The sequence below is a fragment of the Carassius carassius genome, chromosome 8 (genome assembly GCF_963082965.1).
Source record: "Carassius carassius chromosome 8, fCarCar2.1, whole genome shotgun sequence".
NCBI lineage: Eukaryota > Metazoa > Chordata > Actinopteri > Cypriniformes > Cyprinidae > Carassius > Carassius carassius.
In genome coordinates, this window is record NC_081762.1 from 11,845,632 (window position 1) to 11,871,679 (window position 26,048).

The 26,048-nt window shown below is 36.8% G+C and overlaps 1 protein-coding gene across 3 annotated transcripts in view; it reads right to left on the reverse strand.

Annotated features, from left to right (window-relative positions):
* Positions 1-26,048, reverse strand: part of LOC132145288 (ephrin type-A receptor 7-like) — a 144,150-nt gene that overhangs the window by 48,933 nt on the left and 69,169 nt on the right. For all 3 annotated transcript variants that reach the window (XR_009434454.1, XM_059556180.1, XM_059556179.1), the window contains exon 4: positions 7,922-8,077. Coding sequence is in view for 2 of the 3 variants with exons in the window: in XM_059556180.1 (XP_059412163.1) it covers positions 7,922-8,077 (156 nt within the window). In the remaining variant the exon portion in view is untranslated. The remainder of the gene's footprint in view (positions 1-7,921; positions 8,078-26,048) is intronic.

Below are 26,048 nucleotides of genomic sequence, written 5' to 3' on the forward strand. Positions count from 1 at the left end.
GTACTGAAGTGTTCAGTACCAACACCAAAAAAAAAAAAAAAAATCATCATCAAAGCATTAAATATATGTCATCTGAACATACTCTAATTAACATGATGATAATTACCCCTCAATGAACTGTAATTCTTTTTAATAATTTAACCCAATTAGCTACAACTGGGTAAAGCTTAACAGAGCTTGAGGCTTAAAATCACTTGAGAGGAAATGAACACAGGCCATGGAAGACAGTCAAAGAGAGATCATGGAGGGCATTGGCAAAGATGAACACAGCTCTCATGCACTAGCAAAAACTCAATTTATACAAATACAGGGAGAGGAAACGCTGCTTCATGAAAATGTGGCGGCATGTAATTTGACTGAATCTGTGGCATCAGAATTAAAATTAAAATGCAAAGTGGTTTCATTTTGTAATCACATGGCGACATTTTAAAAAAGAGGTTTTAATGTTGTTGTTGCAGTTAAAAGTATAGCTCACCCAAAAATGCTAATTCTATTATTAATCCCTCAACCTCATGTTGTTCCAAAACTGTAAGACCTTTCATCTTTAGAACACAAATTACACGACAGAGAATAGAAGAAATTGTTAAATAAAGTCATTATTTTTGTTTTCTTTGCACACAAAAATGATTCTCGTAGATTCATAAATTTACGGTTGGACTAGGGTTGTGCCGATAGGCGATTGTATCGTGTATCGACGATAGTCAGAGATATCAACATAAGCAGATTTCTCTGTCGATAATTAAGACGATATTAGGGTCATTTTCCTATTAATGTATTAGATTTTAATAATAATAACTATTATTTTTATTAGGCTGTTTATTATAATTTGGCTATCAAACTGCCAAGCTATTTCACTTCATCACCGCATTTCACACACACACACACACACACACACACACACACACACACACACACACTTAGAGCCTGTGGTTGCTGAAGTTGTCCGCTTTGACTCGGATAACTTATTAAATCCATGAAATGAAAGAGATAGAAATCGAGGAGTTGGTGTCCCACACATTTAATGGCTGCTACACGACAACACGCTCTTCTCATACATGACAGATTAACTCTTTCTTGGCGTTACAAATAAAGTAAAGACAGAATAATAACAAGGCGGCAGAGTGAACTTATCATCCATAGTGGTCCTCACGTAGTCTTTATCTTAAAGACTGATCACTTAATTTATAAACTGTGTGGTGATGACGTAAAGGACTATGTGAGAACCACTATGGATAAGTTCGCTCTGCCGCCTTGTCATTATTTTCATGCACTCTGCACTATAATGTGATGCATGCAAAGTACATAGTTTTGGCCGTTTCAAAGTCTCCATCCACAAACAGACGTACATCGTCTGCAGATATAAGGAATTTCATTGCACTTTAACAAGTAATCTGAACGGCCTATATATGTGCAATATTATAACGAGCCCTCACTAACGGAGTTTACTGCCACAGTTATGTTAGAATGCATCTCATTCTTGTTTCTGTGGCGGTGCGTCGGTCTTGTCATGAGGCACGCGGTCTGGAATGCTGTATGACTGATGCATCAGTTCAATTCAACTTTACTCCAAATATATGAACTTACCCGTTTTGAATACTTTTATATTTAGCATTTTTGATTATGTCCAATATTAGTATTAAACTGTTGGACTTTAAATGAAATCTACTATTGATTTTCACCGTTGACTGATTTAGCAGAACATTTAGACTGATAACTTCTGTGGGCAGATGCAGCAGATTTGTCACAGGACCAAGATATGACAGTTGCATCAGACTATATATGAACCAGCTGTTTTAAATACATTATTTTTATATTTAAAATTAGTTTATCAGTATGTTTGAAAGTATATTTTTTTGATTATTGGTGATTACACAGGCTCTCTCTCGCGCACCTGCGTGGTTTAAAACACTAAATAGTTCTGCTCTCTCTTGCCCCACCCATGCACGATAATATCGTGCATCATCGATCTCATGGGCTGACGATATGACGATCTGAAAAATGTAGGGATGTAACCATTAACTGTGAGCCGATTGAAAATGTATTAAAATATGTGATGATTCAAATCGGCTGAGATGAAAAACAAATCGCCATTCATTTAGGGGTAGGAGTTTACATGAATGCATGTCTAAGAGGAACTTAACGTTACTGTCTTTAGAAAAGTTTAGATCAGGCGCGGTTTTTATATATGACCAAAATATTCATCCAAACCATAGACCTCTATATAACAATAATAAATTGTAAATGTGTTCAGCATTCTGAAATGAATATTTGTCAGATTTTCGATACTATTTTATGTCGTAAAGTAAGCAGCATATATTAAAATCCAGCGCATGGCATTAGCAGGCATGTATATATGATACCAAGCAGGGCAGATGGTGCCTGAGACCTCCCGGGCTCAACATTGTGCCACAATTTTGCACTGTAAATCTGTGGTGAAAAGGGGAACTGCAGCGCACTCTAATTGAGAGCCGTAGGGTCAGATTTGAGACTGCCCAGCTTATTTTCACATTACCTAATGTGAACCTTATATGGTTATACTGTGTAGTTTTATTATTATTGAATAAACATAAACCCGAATTACTCCACAACTTGTAACATTCTATTTGTAACATTGTGGTTGCCTTTAATTTTACATTTAAAGAGCACAGACAAAGCCTTATTTTGTTTATATGGAGAGATTTACTTTGTGTTATTTATTTGATTTGGGGCTTGTTTGAAAATTTCAATTTAGTTTTCTTATTTACATTTACATTCTATTACGAAAGTCTTATGGGTTTGGAATGGCATGAGGGTAATGAATGACAGAATTTTCAATTTTGGGGTGAACTATTCCTTTAATACTACTACTACTAGTAGTAATGCATGTATTTTTCCATTATTACTGTTATCATTAACCCACATGACTAAAAGCACAAAACAAGGTAAAATACAAAATTAACATATGTGTTTGAGATTAATATATATTAAAACTAGCAAAACTTTGTAAAAAAAAAAAAAAGTTAATTTAATTTTAAATGCGTTTAAAATAAATAATAATTCACACAAATATTTTGACTACTATCATAATGTAGAACTGTCTGCTTCGCTTGAATTTAAATACAAAGAATTCCTCCATTTCCATTCAGTGCAGACATTATAAAAAATGGGTTTTGTGATGGCTTATAAAAAGCTTTTGATTTCATGGTAAGTTCATGAACCTTAAAACGGCTGTAGAACTGAATGGCTTGCTGCAAAGGCATTCACAACTACTTCCCCCAGAAGCTGCAACTGATTTATGGTGAATCATGTGGGCAGAATGAATGAGAGCCTCTTATCTAACAGATAGAGAGAGAGTGATAAAAGAGGGGAGGGGAAGAGGAGAGAGATCAGATGCGTTAATTGCTGCTGTCCTTAAGAGTGGGACTGTTCTGTTGACTCTGGGAGGAATGGGTCGAGGCTGGAGTCCTGCATCTCTAATGCTGTTTTTCAGACAAGAATCTGTCAGCAGCAGGAAGCCATTTAAATGTCACCAGGGCTTTAAGCTGCCCATCATCAGCTCAGGGCAAGAGCACTACAGGTGCCTCCCGCTGCCCTCACACACACACACAGCGATGATGGACTCAATATGTTGCAAGGAGTTTGTTTCTCATTTTTTGCCAAGATGGTCTTTCTGCAAACTGGTCATCTCAAAAGCAAATAAATAAAATGTGTATTGAAAACATCCTTCAATAATCCTTCAACCCACCTACAGTAATTCACATTTATCCTCTGTCAAATAATATAATATAATATTTTTTTTAATATAATAAAATAATTTTTTAATATAATAAAATAATTGTATTAATTATTATTATCATTTAATTGTGTGTTTTTATTTTACTGGTTTCTTAACCTATTTGATTTGTTTATTAGATCTTGTTTTATAAGTATTTAATATTCATTTCAGTAAGTTATGTAGTGATTAATATTCATTGAAACTGATCCAGATAAGTCTTTGTTTTTAAATGGAAGTATAAATATATTTAGATTAAATATAATTAAGACATAATAATTGTTTCTTTTAATTACATTTTATATGAGTCTTAACTATATTTAATCTCAATATATTTATACTTCCATTTAAAAACAAAGACTTCAATTTCAATGAATACTACTCACTACATAACTTACTAAAATGAATAATAAATATTAATACAACAAGATCTAACAAACAAATCTAATAGGCTAATAAACAAATAAAATACAATAAAACACAAAATTTAATAATAATAATAATAATTAGTAAATACAATTATTGTATTATATTAAACAATTCTTAAAATATTCTTAAATTATATTACATCATATCATATCATATCATATCACATCAAAGCACATCATATCATATCATATTTTATTACACGTTTGCTTGTGATATCTTTTATTGAACTAACTGTCACTTCCAATAAATGCCACCAAAAGAATTTTAATTCATCTGAATTAATTGTGGGAACCAAGTATAGGTATGAAAAGTTATAACAAAAAACGGTTCATAACTGATGCTACTCAGCATTCCTGAGGACCTGATTGCTCTCTCATACATGCATTTGTTAAATTTTAATTTTGAGATCTAGGCTTTTGAAAAAGAGTCTCTTGTCTCATCATAAATGCAGATGATAATGAAATTGTAACGCAAACACTCAAGCATAAGTGAGTGTGTGTGTATGGAATAATTTAGATGTGTGCAAGAAGCGTTGATTTATTAAAGGCTCTAAAGGCTTATGCAACGGGGTCCACGTGTGGCCATGAGCAGTGGGGAACAGCTGCAGTCACGATACATCCGCTGCAAGACAGGATACACACACACACACACAGCATTGCTTTTTCACGTATGTAGCACATACACTAGGGTACAGATACACACACCTACACACAGGCACATTACCAAAACAAAGCAGCATGCAAAATGCACATAGAAGAGTAATGCAATCCATATCATGATTTCCTCCTTTCAATTCGTTGTCTTCAGTAATTTACAGTCATTATAGACATTTTTCTTTCTCTCTCTCTCTCTCTCTCTCTCTCTCTCTCTCTCTCACACACACACACACACACACACACACACAATAATAGACTGGTGGCATCTGCTCATAAGAGTGACTGTAGAATCAATACTGTAATTATCATGATCACACAGTCTTTCTCTCCCTCATATAACAGCAGCCTAATCAATACGGTAATTAATAGTGTAAATAAAAGTCATGAGCACTCAGAGACTCATTCAGCCCAGAATAAAGGGCTGGGCACACAAAATAATGGAAAGGTTAAGTGTGTGATTTCTGTACCAACAGATCCACTAAACAGAATAGCAAAAAGCAATAATTGTTTTGGAAATGGCTTTCACCATCACATCTGCCATTGGTAAGCAAACAAATAGCTAGCGGTTGAGCTAACGCTGCTGTGAAAAAATTAACTGACCCCGCTATTGCTGGGTTAATAACTTAGTACTCAGAAGCTAGATTGTTAACTGAATTTATTGAATGAACTAGGGCTGTGCGATATGGACAAAAAAAAAAAAAAACCTATCGCGATTTCTTTGATCAATTTGGCGATTTAGATTTTAATCACAATTTTGACACGCACAGATATGCTTTACAGTCATAAATGCATTCAGGATGAATTTGAAACATTTCCAAAAGAAAACCAATTAGAGCTTTATCAAAAAGTTGTAACGTCTCTAGAACAGATTTATCAAAATAATTACTATAGTAAAGGTGTAACAAAATTTCTAGACTTGTAGCAAAAAATATATAAATAAATATATCCCGTGTCCAGGGACTTTTTTTCTTTTTGCCTTGCATTGTTCATAGAGCTCAGTAATTGTAGCGGTGCCTCAGGTGTTGAAATAGATTTGTTAAACATTATACAGGTTCACCCGTACTCCGTTTGCAGTGTGTATACAGTATGTGTTTGCGGTGCAAAAGCTGCAGCGAGAGCGCATTAAATGTAATGCGAAAGCACATTAAAATAATGTGTGAGTACGAATCTCTCTGTTCGCATGCAGATTTCATTTGCTCTGTCACAAAACCAGATGTGCTTGCTCAGATACATTTAAAACGTGTCTCCTCTCACTGCGTCCTGTGCACTCACAACTCTCTCTATGCTCATTTTTATTTCTAGCCTTTTACCGCGTGCAGTGTGAAGGCTCTGATCTGTTAACATGGGCTAGGAAAAAAGTATCACAGACAGTGTGTGTACCTGGAGTTATGTAGGCATACGCCCAGTCTGTTCTGTTCTCGTGCTAGGTGCACTGCATTCTGATTGGATCAAATAGCATACTGCGGGAGGTCAGGACCGCAGAAAATCGTGCTATCAACCTATTTAGAAATCGCGCACTCTCAAATCGTGATTTTATGACCATTTCTATTAATCGCACAGCCCTAGAACGAACTGGCAATGAACAGAAAATAACTCGGGCTGGCACCGCTCAGCAAAACGTGAAAACCAGATCCAGGCAGAGCTCGGCAGCTGGTAGACAGTCAGTGGAGCAAGCAGTCAGTCAGGAGGGAACATGTTGACAGCCATTTATGTTGACCAAGTTGACAGCCATTTATGCATGTTTGAATATGTTGTTCTGTAGCATATGCAGCAAAAATATAAATTGGTGGTTTATTCTTAAACCAATCAGCGAGCTCGAATAGTGGAAGCATAGTTAGCCTACAGTTTAATATTTATTTTTTGTTATTTAATTATATATATGAAATGACGTTATGTTATGACTTAGACATTTTTACATATATTAACAATATTATTATTTCTTTAAATAATAATTGGCGGCCCACCTACAATACCACTGTGACCCACTAGGGGTCCGCGGCCCACAGGTTGAAAACCACTGTATTAGGCTATTGCATAGTATTATAGTGGTAACGCATTATATTGTTTTTTTTTTGTCACAGATCGGATAATTTTTTTAGATAAGCAAGAAAAAAATTATTTTAAAGCACAATGACAATGCCATGAAGCATATTTGACATAAGCTAATTTTATGTGTACATATACGCAACTCTGTATTTCCGCAATGTCTGAAACACGTCTCTGAATTAAAGGGTTAGTTCACCCTAAATTTTTAATTCTGTCATTAATTACTCACCATCATGTCGTTCCAAATCCTTAAGTACCCTGGAACTAAATCAGCATAATCAGCATTTATGTCCAGGATTAAGTAAGCGCATATAAAAAATGCTGATTATGTAGATTACGTTCTGGGGTACTCTACAAAATGGTGGCAGAAGGTAACTCGGGGAGAAGAACTATTGAATAATTTATGTTATTTTTGCTTTCTTTGCATACAAAAAGTATTCTTGTAGATTCATAAAAATTATAGTTGATCCACTGATGTCACATGCACTGCTTTACCAATCTCCTTACTACGTTTCTGGACCTGGGAACATTGCAGTTGCATTGCTGTCTATGGAAGGTCAGAGAGCTCTCAGATTTCATCAAAAATATCTTAATTTTTTTTCCAAAAGATGAATGAAGGTCTTACAGGTTTGGAACAACATAAGGGTAAGTAGTTTATTTTTGGGTGAACCAACCCTTTAAGGGATTTAAAATATGGTCATGCAGAAAAGGGCTACTATGTGTTTTATAAATACTAATAAACAGTCAATATAATTAGCATGCTAATAAGCAACTAGTTAATATTGAGAATTGGTCTCTAAACTAAATTGTTACCATACTGTATATAACATATACAGTATATAACATAACTGTACGTACACACAACAAACACAACATTCCTGTTGGCAGTGCTAAACACCACTGTAAACAAAATTAAACCAGGAATCAACAGGATTGGATTGTACAAACATGAGAACACACATAAATACCTGTGCACAAATAAGTGAACACGCAAATGCACACATAAACATTCACCCCACACAGAACCTGACTGTCTTACGTGTGCAGGGTGCGGATGGAGGGTCCAGTGGAGTTCTGAAGTGGTCATCCTCGCACACACACAGCACAGAGCCCTCTTCTTCAGCCTTGCTGTTAGCCGGACACGGGAAACACTCTTGCTGCCGTGACGACATCTTGTAGGTGCCCGGGGGACAGGCTGGCAAAAGACAGAACACACAGCAAAGAATCCATTACAGACTCTGAGACAACAAAACCTGTAGCTTCTAGCGGCAGAATTAAATACAACCCTGAAAAATGGCAATACTTACAACCCGAGACTAGAAAAGAGTACTTGGCTTTAGACCTTATTAGCTGACATAAAAGATCCACTTGGGAGTATAATATGCTACTTGAAGAGAAAAAAAAAAAACACATGCCACTGTGCCTCCAGGAACAAAATCCTTTGAAACTAATGAGGTTCATATTACACATGATTAAGGAGCTATTTGTTGCCTGTACAAGCAATAAGTGATGGAAGCTCACACTTGTAAAGTAACTGCTGTGAGTGTAAACAGCGACTGTAAGAGGGGACAGAGCACTTGTGCAACAATGAATTGCAATGTTTAATACAGGGGCTGTAGGAAAGAAACGAATGTCCCACATCTTAACAGTAGACTCAATCTTCTCACTGAGAATGACAACACCTAGAATAAGTTGGACCAAACTAAAAACCAAAAGCACAAACCATCAATTTGTCCATCCCCTAATTTTCTGATCATTATGTACAATTATTTATGCATTTAGCAGACATTTTTTATCCAAAACTCCTTACAAAAGAGGAACAAATCACTTCATCATTGCCTCGATGCCCTGACAGGGTCATAAAAAACATTTCAAATTCAATATATTAAAATTACATTTGCAGAAATTTAGATGATATTGAAATTAGGTCAGAGGTAATCCACAGGGAAGAGTAGATGATCTCCGAAAAGTCAAACAAAGCATTTTTGCCAATTAGTAGTTTTCTAGCGTGAGGTTCAAGATCTACCTGATCATGAATCACCAAGATGTTGCTTAAGTGATTCTTAAACATTTATGGTTTATATACTTATAAGTTAGGTCTCACCATGTGAAACAGTTGTCTAAGCCAGTGGTTCTCAACCTTTTTAAATCCAAGGCCCCCCTCCTCTCCAAATCAAGACATACTCTGCAAAAATGTGACTGCAGATATTCTTTACAACTTAAAAGTAGCTACTTAAAAGTATGTAAACCTTAATTATATAGTAACTTTAACAAATAAGCACAAGTCAACCTGCCATACTAAACAAGACCACAAGTAGACGTTAAAGGACTGCATACACAGATCCATGCAGAATAACTAAACACACCAAAATACAAATGAAAAATTCAACAATTCTGAATATTTCCCGTCAGAATAAGCTAATTTAAAGCATTTGATGCCAATATATACATAACTGACCCTCAGAAACTTTTCCAAAACACACCTGTGTAAATCCTGTGGTAAACATAACGTGACGATACTTTTACATTTTGTTCTACAATGTAAATTACACACATCCATACTCAAAACAAAAATTTTGAAACAGTTATGTTCATTTTTGAAAACGTATGTTTTTAATAAGCAACTAGATAAGAACGTCTGGGCTGCGAGTGAGTGCAGTTTACAATGTAGAACAAAATGTAAACGTATCGTCAAGTTATGTTTACCACAGGCTTTATTTTATTAATAAATTGAAAACCCCCATTATAAAACCCCATAGGAAAATCTCGAAGGAGCCCGCAGCGAATTACTCTTCCGGGTTCTGACATCATGGTTCCCCCACTCTATAATAACAGATGCATGTGCCTAGTGTATGACTCCTGACCTATACACTGTATTTCTCTATAAAAGTCTTTACTGGGAGGTGCTAGGGGCGATTACCTCCATACATAAAAAAAGATTAAATAAAATAAAACAACCGTATAGTGTTGTGACTGAGCGCCACATCCAATGTAGGAAATATCACTGAACGTAACCAATGGGCTCTACTGTCTTTTTTGCTTTCACTTGCGTCCTGTGTAGAAGGTCGCCATGATTTTGCCAAAAAGACATGTTCCTGGATCAACATCTTTTGATGATCCTGTATGGAATTACATTTAGTTCAATAATGTAATCATTATAATAATGAACTTAACTTTATAAAACTGAACGTAACTTTTTCAGAAACTATCAAACATATGCCATTACAAAAGAAGAAAAACACAATGAAAATTAAAAAAATTAAATCTGGTCTCTACCGCAAAAAATATTTTACAAATGTCACAGGCTCTTCAAATATGCTTCAATTTTGTTAATGTTTTTCAAAGATTCGTTTTCGCTGATCGTGGATTCTGAATGCATTGCCACAGATTTCGCTTCTGCTTCGCAGTTTTTTGTTTGGAGTTTTGACACAAACCTCTTATGGGGGCGGGGTTAACAGTGATCTACTCTGATTGGATAGTGAGCTTCTGATGGACAGGTGCTCTCTGACCGGGAAGTACAGACGTCACTCAGTGGCACGTGCCGCGCATATTGAAAGCTCTCGCGGTGATTAAATCTGGTCTCTACCACAAAAATTATTTTTCACAGACAAAGTGAAAGAAATTTATTTTAAGCTCATACACAGGTTCTACCCTGTAAAGAAGTTTATACAAAGATTTAAATCTGACATTGATCTTACACGTTCTTTTTGTTTGAGTTCTTTCTGTTTAGATCTTGGCCCTCTTTTCTTTAGTTCTATTTTATTCTTTATTGTTTTTTTTGTGGTTGATATTATGTGATATATTTTTTATACTTTTGTATGTTTTTGTTCTCTGCATTAATTAATAAAAAAAGAAAAACAAAAAAAGCTGTGATTTGTATGCAATACGTCGTGCCTTGTATTACTAAATATGTAAATAATATTTGACCTTCGATTATCTCAGTCTGTAAAGATGAGCTCTCAGGAGACATGGAGCGGCGTCATCTTCCTCCTCCGCTTGTCCTTCAAGGCAGCTTGAAGTTAGCTTGTGTTACTGAAGTAACCAATAACACTGATACAAGTTTTTCATGTTACAGTGTGCAACAGTTGTTGCGGGTAATTATTGTCATTCGGTAACACAAGCTTACTTCAAGCTGCCTTGAAGGACAAGAGCTCATCTTTACAGACTGAGACGATCGAAGGTCAAATATTATTTACATATTTAGTAATACAAATCACCGCGAGAGCTTTCCAATGTGCGTGGCGCATCTTTGCGAATCTTTGAAAAACATTAACAAAAATGAAACATATTTGAAGAGCCTGTGACATTTGTGCAACTGTGTAAATCTTTTTTCATTTTCATTGTGTTTTTCTTTTTTCGTAATGGCATATTTTTGATAGTTTCTAAAAAAGTTACGTTCAGTTTTATAAAGTTACGTTCATTTTTATTGAAGCAAATGTAATTCCATAATCCTGGATCAACATTATTTCCCAAAAATATAGACTTAACCCAATCCCTACCTCTAAACCTAACCCTACCCATAATTTATTCCTAAAATCGGAGGGAAATGATAGCTGATTAACAAGGATATAGAAGCACCTAACCATGATTGTAAGCCTTAAACAGATATTTCCTGAAAGTTCCTGAAAAGTTCAATTCTGATTGGTTGACTGGAATGTTGTTCCAGGATCAACAATGATGTTGATCCTGGAACATGTTGTACTTCTGAAATCATGCTCACCTGGTTTAGATATGGTGGCATGCTAATCACTTTAACACCAAATATCATTTAAAACAAAAACAATTTGTTAAATGACGCGTCAATAATTCAAATTTACATCGTACAAATTCAATTAGTTTTGTCATATTATAACCTCCATACTGTCACTGTTTCTTCAAGTTAAAACAAACTTTTATATTGATGGGTTGCTGTGAAGACTTTTAGGTTTCTGATTGTATATGACATGACTATAGTTTGCTCAAAAGAAATGGTAAAATGCTAATGAATTGAATCACAGAGCCCTTCTAGAGATTATGTTCATATACTCATATATTGAGGTGGCAGGGGCTGTAAAACACTGAAAGCGTCATACACGCTTTTGTATGCATGTAATAAAAAAGCCACACATCTGCACCATTTATTCACAAAAAAAAGACACACAGAACATGCAGGATTCACATTTAAATGGTATTTTTGCTTAATATTCACAGTCACTTGTCTATATCGGATTTAGATTTACCTGTACAGGCATACTTTTTGTATCCTTTCAAAATTTAGCAAATTCCATTACATTCAGTGTTATACAGTATATTCTGTTTTTATGATTGGATTCTGCCCTAAAAGCCCTACAAGCAGTTAGCACAGACATACTGTGTACTTTTCCGGCAAGGCAAGGGAAATCAGACAGACATTGGGAAAACACCAAAATAAGTGATATGGCATTTAAATCTATGCATTCAGAAGACTTACGCCGATACAAACCAAAACACAAGCACATCTCAGTGTTATAATGAATTAAATGTGAAAGCAAAGCTCACCAATCTCATGGTTTGTCAGAATAATTCATTTAAACAGCACTAACAAAAATGACTGCAAACTTTGTGGACCTGTGTTTGTACGCCACTGTTTGTTTTCGCTGGTGTCTTTACAAACTGACTTTAAACTGCAATGCACTTTGACTTAACCACTGCCAAGAGGACTGTGGCAAAACAGACAGCCAACTGAAGGCAGCTAAAGCCAAACACACTGAAGGGAATGAAATTACAACCCATATCTGCTGGCATTACACAGAAATTCCCAGGTACACGTTCCCCCCCCCCCCCCCCCCCCCTAATTCCACTACAGACCAGCTGGCTACATCCGGATCAATTAATCTAATGTGGCATCAGCATGGGTTGCTTCACAGAAACCAGTGAGACGATTGGCTCTATAGTGCCACAAGGAACTATAATGCAGATTGAGCAAAAAGTCAAGCCAGAGGACGTCCAGCTTGCAGAGAATCCAGCATAAAGTTCAATTCCAAATATCTACAAGGAATGTGGATCAAGCTTTCAGAATTACACTTTGGGATGTAGGAGGTATAGCATATACAAGTTAGCAATTTTTAAGACACTCTCTGCCTAATTTTATGCCTCATTTTATCTTCTACAATTATGCATAATTTATAGTCTAATTGATAACAAATAAATCATTTAAATTTGTTCATTTAATGGGCACTTTTATCCAAAGTGACTCACAAATGAGAATAATAGAAACAGAAGCAATTAATTCAAGAGAAAACACAGGTAATGTGATCATGCTGAATTTCCATAAGAAAGATTAAAATATATGTGCAGATTGAGTTTAATAAAAAAATAATACTTAGTAAGTGCAGTTTTTTAGATAATTTAAGGAAAGAAGGATTGCAAGACAAGGAAAAACAATACTGGAAATAAAATCTGAAATCGTTGACTCTCACTGACAATGATCTGGTTTTGTATGAGCAATCAGAATTCACTCTCATAACCACCCGGCTCTTTCGAACAAACATCAATAAATCAAAGAACATAACACAGTAAACGTGAGCAATGAATTGTTTCAATGGCGCTCTGACAGGAGGTATTAATGAATATTAATAAGTCCAAAAAGACGTTTGCTTTTCTCTCCTTGTCTCGTCTCAAAACAAATGGCCTTCATTATTTTCGGGCTATAATTCCATGCCGTCTTATTTCCAAATGTCAGGCTAGATTTGTGAGCAGATGTCAGGGAATCAATAATTCATGTCATCAAATTCAGATCACTGGCTCAATGCTGATAATTCCAATTTATGAAAGAATCCCTTGCGAATGGAATAAATCCACATAAATGAAGAAATGAAAGGTCTATTTTAAAGGTCCTGCCTATCACACACTCTTCACGGTCCTGTGACAATTTAGACTGTTGGGTTTAAAACGGCTATAATAACCCGTTCAAGTTGTAAAGTTAACCAACATTCTGTTTTTTTGTGCATTTTGCAACAGTGATTATAGTGACATTGATATGACCTCTGCATTAATCAAACCGCAAAAAAGCTATTTTTTTCCAAATCACAAATGTCAAACAATCACCTTCAGTGGTCTGGTATCAGCAGCAAAATCAAATTCGTTTGGGAACAGAAATTTATAGAGATTTAGGTCTGGTCTCTGCTTACTGAGCCAGTAACTACTGTGGCAACCACCCAAAATACCCTACCAATATGCTACAAGATACTTAGAAATCCAAATCAACATGACAACAGCCGAGCATCATGGAAGTATGGAAGGTTAGAGCAATAACCATTCACATTTTCCTCAGAAAAATCTATGGTTAACATAACAGCCATAAATCACTCAAACTGGACAAACTGGTCCTTTAAATGGGATTTAGAGGGAGACAAAGGAGGTGCCCTTAGTGTGTCAAGACTGGATGGATTCTTTTTCTGCATGTCCAACACATTCATTCTGATATCTTAGATCCTCTTAACATACCTCACCATTTTTCTGCACTCTTCATTAATTTTCATTGTATTCTACTCTTATCCTCTTTCTCAGCCTCTCGCTTTCTCCCACTTTTCTCTGTCTTCTCTCAAATCCCCCTTCTCACACTCTCAAATTCAATGCCGCTTATCTCTATCAAACAACAATAGAAAAACCATGGACAAGAGTCAGAATTAGAGGACATTACACTGCTCGGCCTTAATCCTAATCAGGGAAAGAATTATTTGAGCTCTGCCTCAAGGGGCTTGCATTCCACCCTCCAACTCCCACACTACCACTCATCAATCCTCATCAATGCAGTTCTATTATTAAAACACAAGATCTGCTATGCCCCAAGTCAATGACCACCCACTTAGCTCACCATCTTAGACTTTCACACCCTTGTATAAAAGAGTTCTGTCAGCCCTTGTTGTTTTGCACTAGTGGTCGACCGATATATCGCCAAGGCATCGGCCGCTAAGTTTTTCTGCTTGGCCGATGTGTTTGAGGCAGGACTTTTATTTTGACGGTGCAGAGAGCGGCAGCGCCTGAGCGCACACATTGCTCACACTCCCTCTCATTCATCTTTGTCATTAACAGTTCGTTCTAATACGGATAGAAGTCAATCTAATCAGATAGAACGGTTAAACAAAGGAATTAATGTATACAGAAAGTATTATAACTATTGCTTTTATATTAAGCCTATAAGTAATAGAAAGGCAAACATCATAATACTCTCGTTTGCCGTCAGCATTAAGCAAATATGCATTTATATAATTTAAACCAATCTTTGAATGACTAATGAACACTTCATTTCACAAACCTTGCAAACTTAGTCGAATCCAGTTGTGAAATCTTGTGAAGTGTGTATGTGTATCCAGCATGATCATGTGTTCTATGTGTGACGGCTGGTCCGTGTGAATTAAATGCTTTAAACTTTAAACTCATGATTTCAAATTATGCTGCGCTTTATTCCCACTGTCATATTCATGTCATTTTCATGGTGTGCTGTATATAAACTGAGGGTTACCCTGACTTTATTTGAAAAATATTATGCCCAGTGCACAGACTTCCCAGAATACTGAGTGCCCCATCGATTACACTTCCTTTTTCTTATATTTTTATTAAATATTTATTTATTTGTAAAAAAAAAAAAAAAACCTTGTCATCTAAAGTATAAGTATGTTTATTTTACACATTTATTTTTTAATCCATTTTCAAATGATTTCAAATTTGTTAAATATTAATAATAATAATTAAAAAAAATCATATAAGCTTTATATCGGCCCCCTGCTTTCCAAGATATCGGCATCGGCAATCAAAAAACACATATCGGTCGACCACAAGTCTGTACACTAACTTCATCTACTGATCTTGCACTCTGTGTACTCCCTTCCTTCTCCAATGCACCCCATTAGGTCAGCCACCTCTAGAGGCTTAGGACATCATCAAAAGCGTCCAAGCAGCTAATGTTGGGGCTTTGTTTGCTTCCCGTCACCTCTGATGGATGGTTTCCATTTAGCCAAGTCCAGAAGAGATTTGTAAATGTCCAGAACTGAGCCTGAGCCCGAACCCAAGCCCCTGATGAAGAGGCACATGGCTGAGCAGATCCGTGAAGAGCCAGGCATCGCTACATGAGTGCACAATGCTCTGGTCACGTGAACTTGAGCATTCAGGTCATTGCGTTCACATAGTCCACTTCAACTCACATGTGCACACATGTAATTTCTCACAGAAGAGTCTGGGGAACCATGTAACAAAGGTACAGTAGAACTACATAAATTATAAGAGTTTTTCCATAGTGATGTGAAGAGGAAAGAGCAGAAAATAAGAGAAAACTAGGAGGAGGAAAGATTGACCAAAGAAAGGAAGGAAATGTAAAAGAAATAAGGATGAAAGGAAACAAAAAGGGGAAAAAGAATTAGGAGGGAAGTTGCAAGGATGGGGGAAAGGGGAATGCTGGAAAAACGAAAGGAAGAAAGGATATGAAATAAGACTAAGGAGGAGAAGAAAAAGGAAGTGGACAAGTGAGTGGTAAGGAAGTAGGAGGTACGGAACAAAGCAAGGGGGGAAAAGGAAAGCAAGAGGAAAAGTTGGAAGGAATAAAGAAGAAAAGAAGGGGAAGTAGGAATGAAAGAAGGATGGTAGACAGGAAGGAAAAAACACAAAGACGTAAAGGATGATAAAAAGAGGGAAAGGAGGAAGCGTGGAAGTAAACGACAGAGAAAGGGAAGGAGGGAAAATCTACTGTGCCAATGCAACATTAGATAATTGTACTAATGCATTTACGTGTCTCCTTGAGAGTGCGAGAGAACCGTCTTGTCTGTAACACTTTTGCTCCTTGCAGACAGCGGGGCAGCGTTTCACAGTGGGGAGACGGCACTTGTGAAATTGATTTCCTGTAGGCTTTCGGTGACATTACCCCTGTCCCCTCAGACCCCAATCTCAACATGCCCATACCCAGGTCTGCCTGATCTGAGAAAGCAAGCTATCAGTTTTCCTTCATTAGGCTGGGAGAGCGGGATGAGATCGGAAAGCAGAGTGGAAAGGAGAGAGAGCCCTGTCCATTTGCATTCCAAAACCATCAGGTGGGTGTCAATGGTTGTGTTTGCATCTGAATGTCAAAGCAATTTCAGGTGCGGCACTCAAGAAATTGAGAGAGATGAAAAAAAAAGAAAAAAAGTAAAACCTCGTTTCTGAATCACTGAAGGGTGACCGACTGATGAGGATGCTGGGTTTGGAGAATGAGAATGTTGTAGTGAATGAGATGCAGGCAAATTTGCAACATCTCTCAGAAATATCTAAGCACGACAGGTTGGGCACATTTACAGCCTCAAACAAACACCACTCCTTATTGTTATCTCAGGTAATGGATCCCTCTTTTTTCCTTTCCCCCTTCGCTTTCAGAGCGTGAGGCTCAGCTTGAACATTAAGTGATAAAGCAAGGTTGAAAATAAGTCATTGCTCAAAGTTTTGCATTTGCAAAAGACTCGGTAAGCCTTGCAAACAAATTGCTGTGAAATGTACAAACATATCCTTCTGAACCAGTTAGTCAGCAGCAAATCAGACAATTTAATTATAATACAAAAGATGGGAGGCGTGTTTGTTGATTGATTTCCATTTCTTGAAGACAAACGGATATCTGAAGGCTGGTCACATTTCCATGATCAATGGTGTAGAGGTCAAGAACTATAACAGATATTTCTTCCAAGCAACACCACAATTATGCTGTGCTGAATAATCATAGGGTGGGGAATGTAAGAGGGAAAATTGGGGAAAAAAAGAAAAAGGGATAAAGAAAGAAGAGGAAATGAAAGCAAGGAAGGAAGAAAAGAGAAAAAAAAATATATGGGCAAATGCACATTTATGAGAAAATCCATTGACCTCAACCCAAAACTATAACTCTGACATCTGACCTTAGTGCTGAGGGGAAGAAAAGAAACGGAAAAAGAGAGAAAAAAGAAAGGACAGCAGAAAAGGGAGAAAATAAAGGATGAACAGATTGAAGGGAAAGTATAGACTAGGTGTGGGCAATCCTGCTCCTGAAGCAGCACTATTAGTTTATTTTAAATCCTAATGAATCCCACCTGAACCAACAAATCAGGGTCTTCAGGATTTCAAGAAACCTCCAGACAGGTTGGAGCTAAACTCTGCAGGACATTAGCCGCATTTACACTGTTGGGCTAGTGCGAGCCAGGGCTTAAAACGGGCCGGGCGGGGCTCATAGAGCCAGTAGCACCGAGGCCAGAATAGCGCATTGTTTTCACAGTCAGGGCCTGAAGTATGCTGCGCGTCACTAAAACATGCCCTTTACATGCCTCTCAGAACAACGTCACGAAAGTTATCAGAAAACTAAGAAATAAGTCACTGGAACTAGCACGATCACAAAACGAACATGATAAAAGTGGCCGTTTGTTTGCATGCTTTGTCAAATATTTAAATTCAAACGCATCTATGTTTTACTATAGAATACATGATACATTGATCGTAATGAATTAATTGATCAGGACTCAAAATTAAATCACACAGAAATAAATGTATTTATTTATATTTTATTTATTTATTTTTAACGCTTATGAAAATAGCCTGCTTATTCAGTCGAGTCTGTTTCTGATTATTTGTAGTCACATTTAGAATGAATGATAATATCTCTATTTTTATAAAAGCTCCTTAACATAAAATATTATTATATTTCTATGATAGGCTACATGGAGCTAAACTCACGAGACGAGATTTATGACAGATAATATAAGTTACTAAATAATTATGCGATTATGATAGAGAATAAGAAGCTGACATCTGATTTCTTCAGGCGTTCATATTTACCATGTTTACTATGGTAATGTTAATGTTTAGCGTGCACAGTTTTTTGCATCGTTTATAAATATTTCTGCCTTGTATGGTGATTATAATTCACATCAGATCAAGTTATTGCAAAGACTCCTGTTGACTGAAAGTGAGTTTTGAGCTCCACTTATTTATAAAAAAATAAAAAAAGTTTTTAATGCTGGTGTTATAGCTGTTAGCTTTCTGAAATAATCTGCAGCGCAGACTCTCTATTTTTATAAAAGCTCCAGAACAAAAATCCTTAGGCTATTATATTTTGATGATAGGCTATGCTACGTGGAGCTAAACTCTCAGACAAGACGACAGATAAAATATGTTACTAAATAAATACACAGTTGTGATAGAGAATAAGAAGCTGACGTCTGATTTCTCCAAGTGGTTGCATTTAGCATGTTTACTATGGTAACGTTAATGTTTAGCGTGCATAGTCTTTTACATCGCTTATAAATATTTCTGCCTTATTTAGTGATTGTAATCCACATCGGATCGAGTTATTTCAAACACTCGCTGCTGACTAAGAGTGAGTTTTGAGCTCAACTTATGTAAAAAAAGTCTTTAATGCTGGTGTTAACGCTGTTATCTTTCTGAAATGATCCGCAGCACAGACACTCTCCAGACGCGGAGAAACTCCGCCTTTGTTCATAACCACTCCTCAGCCCCAGCTGGCCGGCTTTGGCCCAAGTGATCCCTCACGATCAAGCCCCGGAAGTGACAGTGGAAACGCGACTGGCCCTGGCACGCACTAGCACGCCCGGTTTAAGCCTGACAGTAGAAACGCAGCATGGAATAAAGCAACATTTATAAAAAACTATTCAGTGACCTTAGGGAATGAAGGGATTGAGGAGGGGGCAAATCCACGTTCATTTTTCAGCGTTTATTTGTGCATCTTCTCAGTTAACAACGGCTCTGTGTAGTAACAGCTGCTCTATGTGAAATCACGCACCTGATGGAATTTACCGCTGATTAGAGAACCGGCTTTACTGAGCACCCCTAGTAGTGACCCTGCCAAGGTTACGAAAAGATCCAGTGACCCTACCCTAAAACTATAGTGCCTCTGCCCTTAGTGCCTTAGAGTCATAAATATAATTGGCCATGGAAATTACAGGGTGGTCCATCTTTGGGAAATCGAAAGGAAGTAAAATGGTTGGGAAGAGATGGATCTATACATGACAGGATCAATGGCAAGGGTAGGTGGACACTGGTAGTGTAGGTCTGTAATGGATAAAAGGTCACAGTAACCCTCGTTGAGAAATGAGGGGCTCAGCTGAAGATAAATGGATGTACAAGGTAGGAAGGCCATGAAGGGTAATTAAGAGTCACCCTGAAGGATCTTGACAGGGATCCTACGAAAAAAGCAATGCGTCAGCATGTATACATGCTCAGAAAGAACACACATAAAATGTCAAACAAAGTTAAATTTGTATCGCATTTGCACGGATGCACGTGCTCACTAGCTCTGCAGACACACAACAATTTGTGACCCTCCAAAAGCACCCGGGCAAGCAGCCTGGCGTTTGCATAAAAAATGAGGCAGAAATACAATCAAGGCCACAATTAAGCTGTGAAGGTAGAAGGCTTGTGACCTTGTTGTGTAATTAACAGCTTCTTCTTTCATTAATTGTTCTTTTTTTTGAAGGCCCCATTTTAATTAAGATACAGGATGCTGTCAAGAGAAGTTGAAAGGGAAGTCGAGACATTTCTAAAAATGGGGGAAATTAGAATTAGAGCTTGAGGTGCAGCTAGGACGAGGAACAGGGGGAGTGAGAGAGGATGAGAGAAGAGTAGAGAAACAAAGGCAGAGATTAAGATTAGAGGAACACAAAGAATGGAACAAGCATTTACAGCGAGAGACATATTGTAATGTAGAAAAGTGAAATGCCTGTCATCAGAGAGTATCAATCTGGAGCATCGCTGGGTTGTCAAATGCATTTTTCTGTCGCACTTAAAGGGCTCTTCTCCTATCCCAGTGCACCGAGACCAACTGTAGCCCTGGACCAGTCTGGAATGCTGCAGACAAATGCACACAGTACGTTCTGAGACAGTACATTTTGTAACCAATAAGTCTGGGGATACTGTGATTACACATTCAAACAAGTGCACCTAATGTTAACCTTTGGATGAAACCGGTGGACATTAAATGGCACAATGGTGCTTGATGAGTCTTTGTGATGCCTGAATGCATGATTCAACTAAAATACATGTAATTAAGATCAAACACGTTTAGACCCATTTATGGGCCAAATGATATTAGAATCATACTGTTCAACAAACTGTCACTAAAAGTAAAATCCAGCTTTATCACCTCCATGCCCTTGAGGTTGTTCAACAGACATTAAAAATACGGTGAGAAATATGCGCCTTGACTTTTCAGTCATAAAGACGGTAAAAATAAAAGGTATTCATATATAAAAAAGCATCATTTAACATTTGTTTTTAATAATAAGAAGTTTTAAGAATAATAAGAAGAAATTTTACAGGTGCCTTCTTCTAACAGAACTTGACATTTGCAGTGTTTTTTTTTTTTTTTTACAATTTTGTTTGCTCAAGGAAACCCTTAGTGTAAAGTCTAAATAGTGTGCAAAAAAATCTAAATACATCAAGAAATTAATCATAAATAATGATTAATAATCAAATATTTTATGCCAGAAAAACATTCACACATTTTGTAAATCAAGATGTTTTGAGAACAACACTACAATTACAGTAAGATTCCTGAAACATACAGGGTTATCAAATATTCATAAAATCAAGAATAGAAAGTGTTGAAAAAAAAAAAAGGAAACCATCCACATTCCTGCATGCTTTTATCAGTTCTTAACGAACCACAAACTGGTTATTTTTTGATGATGTTTTACCCAAAACACTGAACTGAATACTAGTAACTGAGTAGTAATATTTCCTATGGAGGAACCTGGGGTCAAATGTCTTGGTCAAGAGCACAATGATGACGGTTCAAAGATCCTTCAAGCAACCTACATCCTTTCATTCACCAGCCCAGACCTTTAACAGCTAGGCTACACCACCCCAGCATTTTTATGGATTTTTATAAAGTGAACACTGCTTTCAAAAAACTGTAGTCTGAAAAAAAAAAAACTAAACTAAAAGGTTTGGCAAAATTTTATATTTCTTTTTTTACTGTGCTTAAGTTTATTGAGGACACAGTAGGCCACTAGAGCTGTGGCCTTTAACAAAAAACAGAAGAACTTGCAACTGAACACCAGTACAGTATACAGTGCACTGACTGCTCAATCTGTGCATAAAGACTTTGACAGAATGTACTTTCGCCTTTTCCATGCCAACTCTGAGGTGGTGTTGGGTGTTCACACACAGCAGATGGGTCTGGAGTATGTGTGGGTGTATCTATTGATTTCTCCTGGCCTGCGGTCTTCCAAGTGCCTCTATTTCTCCTCCCTCACTCCATCCATCTCATTCGAGATTCGCTCCAGTCTAAGGTCTCCATTGCTCTTGGCTTAGTCTGGCATGTTATAGCTCCATTGGTTGCCAATTGTCCTCCTTAACTTCCTCCCTCGATAATGGACTTTGCAAGAAATACTGTGTAGGATATATAGTAATCCCAAGAGATTCGGTATGGACATTTCTAAAGATCACCAGTTTGGCATATGGTTCTATATTTTGCCTCTTATTCACTCCAAATGTTGAATATTTCTACTCTCCTCCATGTACTAGAATGCAGACATATGTATTTCTTGTATTATTTCCTAATGTTGAGTATATGGGATGGAAAAGGTAAGGATCAAGCTATCGCCATTCTATCCCTTAGCTTACAAAATAGAATGGAAAGATGTTAATGAGTTGACACATAAAAGCTGAACACATTAAATGCAGAATTTTGTTATCCAGAACTCATTTGGATGAAACGTGTCTAAATGCTGATTCTTGCTGATGACATTCAACTCTACCTCTCATTCCATCCGGATGATCCAACAATAGTTTTTCGCATCTTAGCTTGTCTAACAGACATTTCTTGCTGGATAAAGGATCATAACCTTCAACTCAACCTTGCTAAGACAGAACTGCTTGTGGTTCCAACAAACCCATAGTTTCATCACAATTTCACCATCCAGTTAGGCACATCAACCATAACTCCTTCAAAAACAGCTAGAAGCCTTGGAGTTATGATTGATGATCAGCTGACTTTTTCTTTATTCAACATCAGCAAGATCAGGCCCTTTCATTTGGAACATGCTTCACAACTCCTTGTTCAAGCTCTTGTTCTGTCCAGGCTGGATTATTGCAATGCTCTCTTGGCAGGTCTTCCAGCAAGATCTATCAAACATTTACAATTAATACAGAACCCGGCAGCAAGATACATTTTTAATGGGCCGAAAATAATGCATGTCACACCTCTGTTTATGAATGTGCACTGGCTACCAATAACTGTTCACAAAAAATTCAAATCATTAATCTTTGCCTACAAAACCACCACTGGAGCTGCACCCCTAAATTCATTACTTCAGACGTATGTGCCCTCTAAAAGCTTGTGTTCTGCAAGTGAATGTTGTTTTATTGTGCCATCTCAAAGAGGCACAAAATCACTTTCATGGACCTTTACATTAAATGTTCCCTCCTGGTGGAATGACCTGCCCAACTCAATTCGAGCAGAATCATCTTCAAGAATCGGCTAAAAACACATCTCTTCCATCTTTATTTGGCCCTCTAACTCTATCACTCTCTATTCTAATTCTATTCTTTAAAAAAAAACATACCCCTTTTAGACTTGCACTCCATTCATTTATTAATTTCATTTTTTTATATAAATGTTCCCATCATACTATGCAATTCCGAAATATGTATGTATATATGTATACTCAGACTGCAGATTGTCTTGACTTTCAGCAACTGAGAGATCAAACCAATTAGATTCCTTGAACAGATGATACACCAGTACACAGCCAATACACACCAGTAAACAGCCGATTCTGTAAAATAAATGAAACATCTAAAATACACAGATTTGTAATATGTATTTAAAATATACATAGAAAAAGTGTATTCATATATAAATCTAATTAGCATATTCATATAAATTAATGCATTAATTACAGTACTATAATGAACAGATCCTCTATTTGATTATATGTTCAAAGCCACATGATAAAAACTGTACTCACTAGATGGGTTCAAATGCTATATGAGGACATGTATTAGGCATGCAGAGAAAAACCATGTGTAAGAGAAAACTATTCCCTTTTTGCTAGTCACCTTTTGCATCACATTTTTTTTTTGCTTAGAGTAAATGAGCATAAGCCAGTGAGCTATACCTGTATATCACTGAGCTTCATCAGAGCTGCGAGAGCTGGTGCTGTGCCAAGTGAATCTGCACACTTCAAAAAAATCAATAGCTTGTTTTTAATGGAGAAAACCTGGAGTGCTGCACAAAGGCAAAATGCAAACAGTGGCGTGTTCAGACGTTAGCACTGCAGTTGGAGCGGATGCTGCCTGTGGCAGCCCACAGATCTATGAATCTGACGCTGCATCCGCTGTTGAGACCTTGGTTATGAGCGGAAGTCCCACCGATGTTAGAAAACTCCAAGTCAAACTTTAGACACCCACAGAGAGGATGCTGTAATTGAGGACAGGAATGAGGGAAATGCACTTCCTCAGAGTGTTTGTCTGCATCAGAGTTGTTTTTTCAAAGGCATAATATTATGTGAATGACTCCTATAAACTAAAAAATGATATACACTGCCGTTCCAAAGTTTGTGGTTGGTAAGCTATTTTATGCTTTGAAATAAGTATTTTATGCTCACCAAGGCAGTGTCACATGAACCTTAATAAATCATTCTAATATGCTGATGCTGATATGTTGAAAACAATTGTACTGCTTAATATTTTTGTGTAAACTATAATATTTTCATGTAAAACTGTACTTTTAAAAACATATAAACGCAATTACAATTATATATATTTAAATGTATTTAATTATATATACATGCACTACCATTATTATTTTTTTGTATAAAATAATACTTTTATTCATAAAAAATAAAAATAATAATAATAATGGTAGTGCATGTATATATAATTAAATACATTTGAATATATAGAATTGTAATTGCGTTTATTAGCAAAAGAATATTTAAATATTTATTAATAAAATGAAATATATATCTCAGAATGTATGTATTCAAGAATGTTTTGTATCGTTTTGTCATTTTAATTTGTAAAGGGTGTTAAGTTTTTTGGTTTCACTCACATTTGCACTCTAATAAATGATTAATAAATAATTATCTCATGAAATGAACCTCTTATCACATTTCATGAATCTTGGCACGCAGCCTATGGTGAATTCCTGGTAAATCGCTAAGCTACAGGAACCATTAAATAAACTATTCATGTCCACCCTCAGAGGAACAGACAGTGCGCCCAGTGTGGGCTACACTGAAGTCCAGAATAAGATGAGAGGAGGGCGAGTTACAGCAACAGAAAGATAGAGTAAGACAGAAAGAGAGATTGCACTGAGATAACCAGCTGAGAAAATGACATAAGCTATCCGGCAGTTATCCCTCTCATTCACACACAGCTCTATACTCAGCAGTGAATTATTCAGAGTGAGGCCACTCAGTGTCACAGCCAAAGTGCTGAAATAGCTGCAGTTCACAGTAAGCCAGTGAACGACAGAGTGAGGGTTTGGGGTGGGGGCAAATATAATCTAGGACCGCTTACGATGCACCAGTGATGCTAAATGTGCAGAGATCTTGGAAATGCAGAGCTGAGCAAGGGACAGGACAAACAAACATTTAAGCAGACACAAAAACAAACGCACACGCTAGCTTCATGACTGTGAGGTGAAAAGAGCAATGAATGCAAAATTATTCCTGTGTATGAAGGCTGATGCACCACCTGCCACTAGAAAACAAACAGAAGCAAATTCTCTGATGTTCTCTGATCAGAACCAGACACAGAAATTCTCTGATTCTTATACTGAAGCAATTCTGTATGATGTAATAGTGAAGCTATACACTGCCTCAGCAGAAGATGATCAATGCATGCTTCTACATCACTGCCAGTTTAGCCCCGCCCACCGATTGGCGCATGTAGTGTAAATAACAAGTCAAACGCATGTCTACACAGAAACCAAATGATAAAGATGGCTCAGAAGACAACAAGATACCGTTCCAAATTGTGGAAAAAAACTGTTTTTGCATTGTGAAGGTCCAGACTGCATCAGTGCGAACTTGGTCCTTTGTTCACTTCTTTTTACAACAGATTTCTTTACAAACAAGGCACAATTCGACAGGATTTTAAAAAAATACTGAAACCAAAAAACAATGCTGTGCCGACTATATTGGATCTGACAGTAAAGTTGCACCACACAAGTGTAAGTGTTTTTGTTCACTATAGCT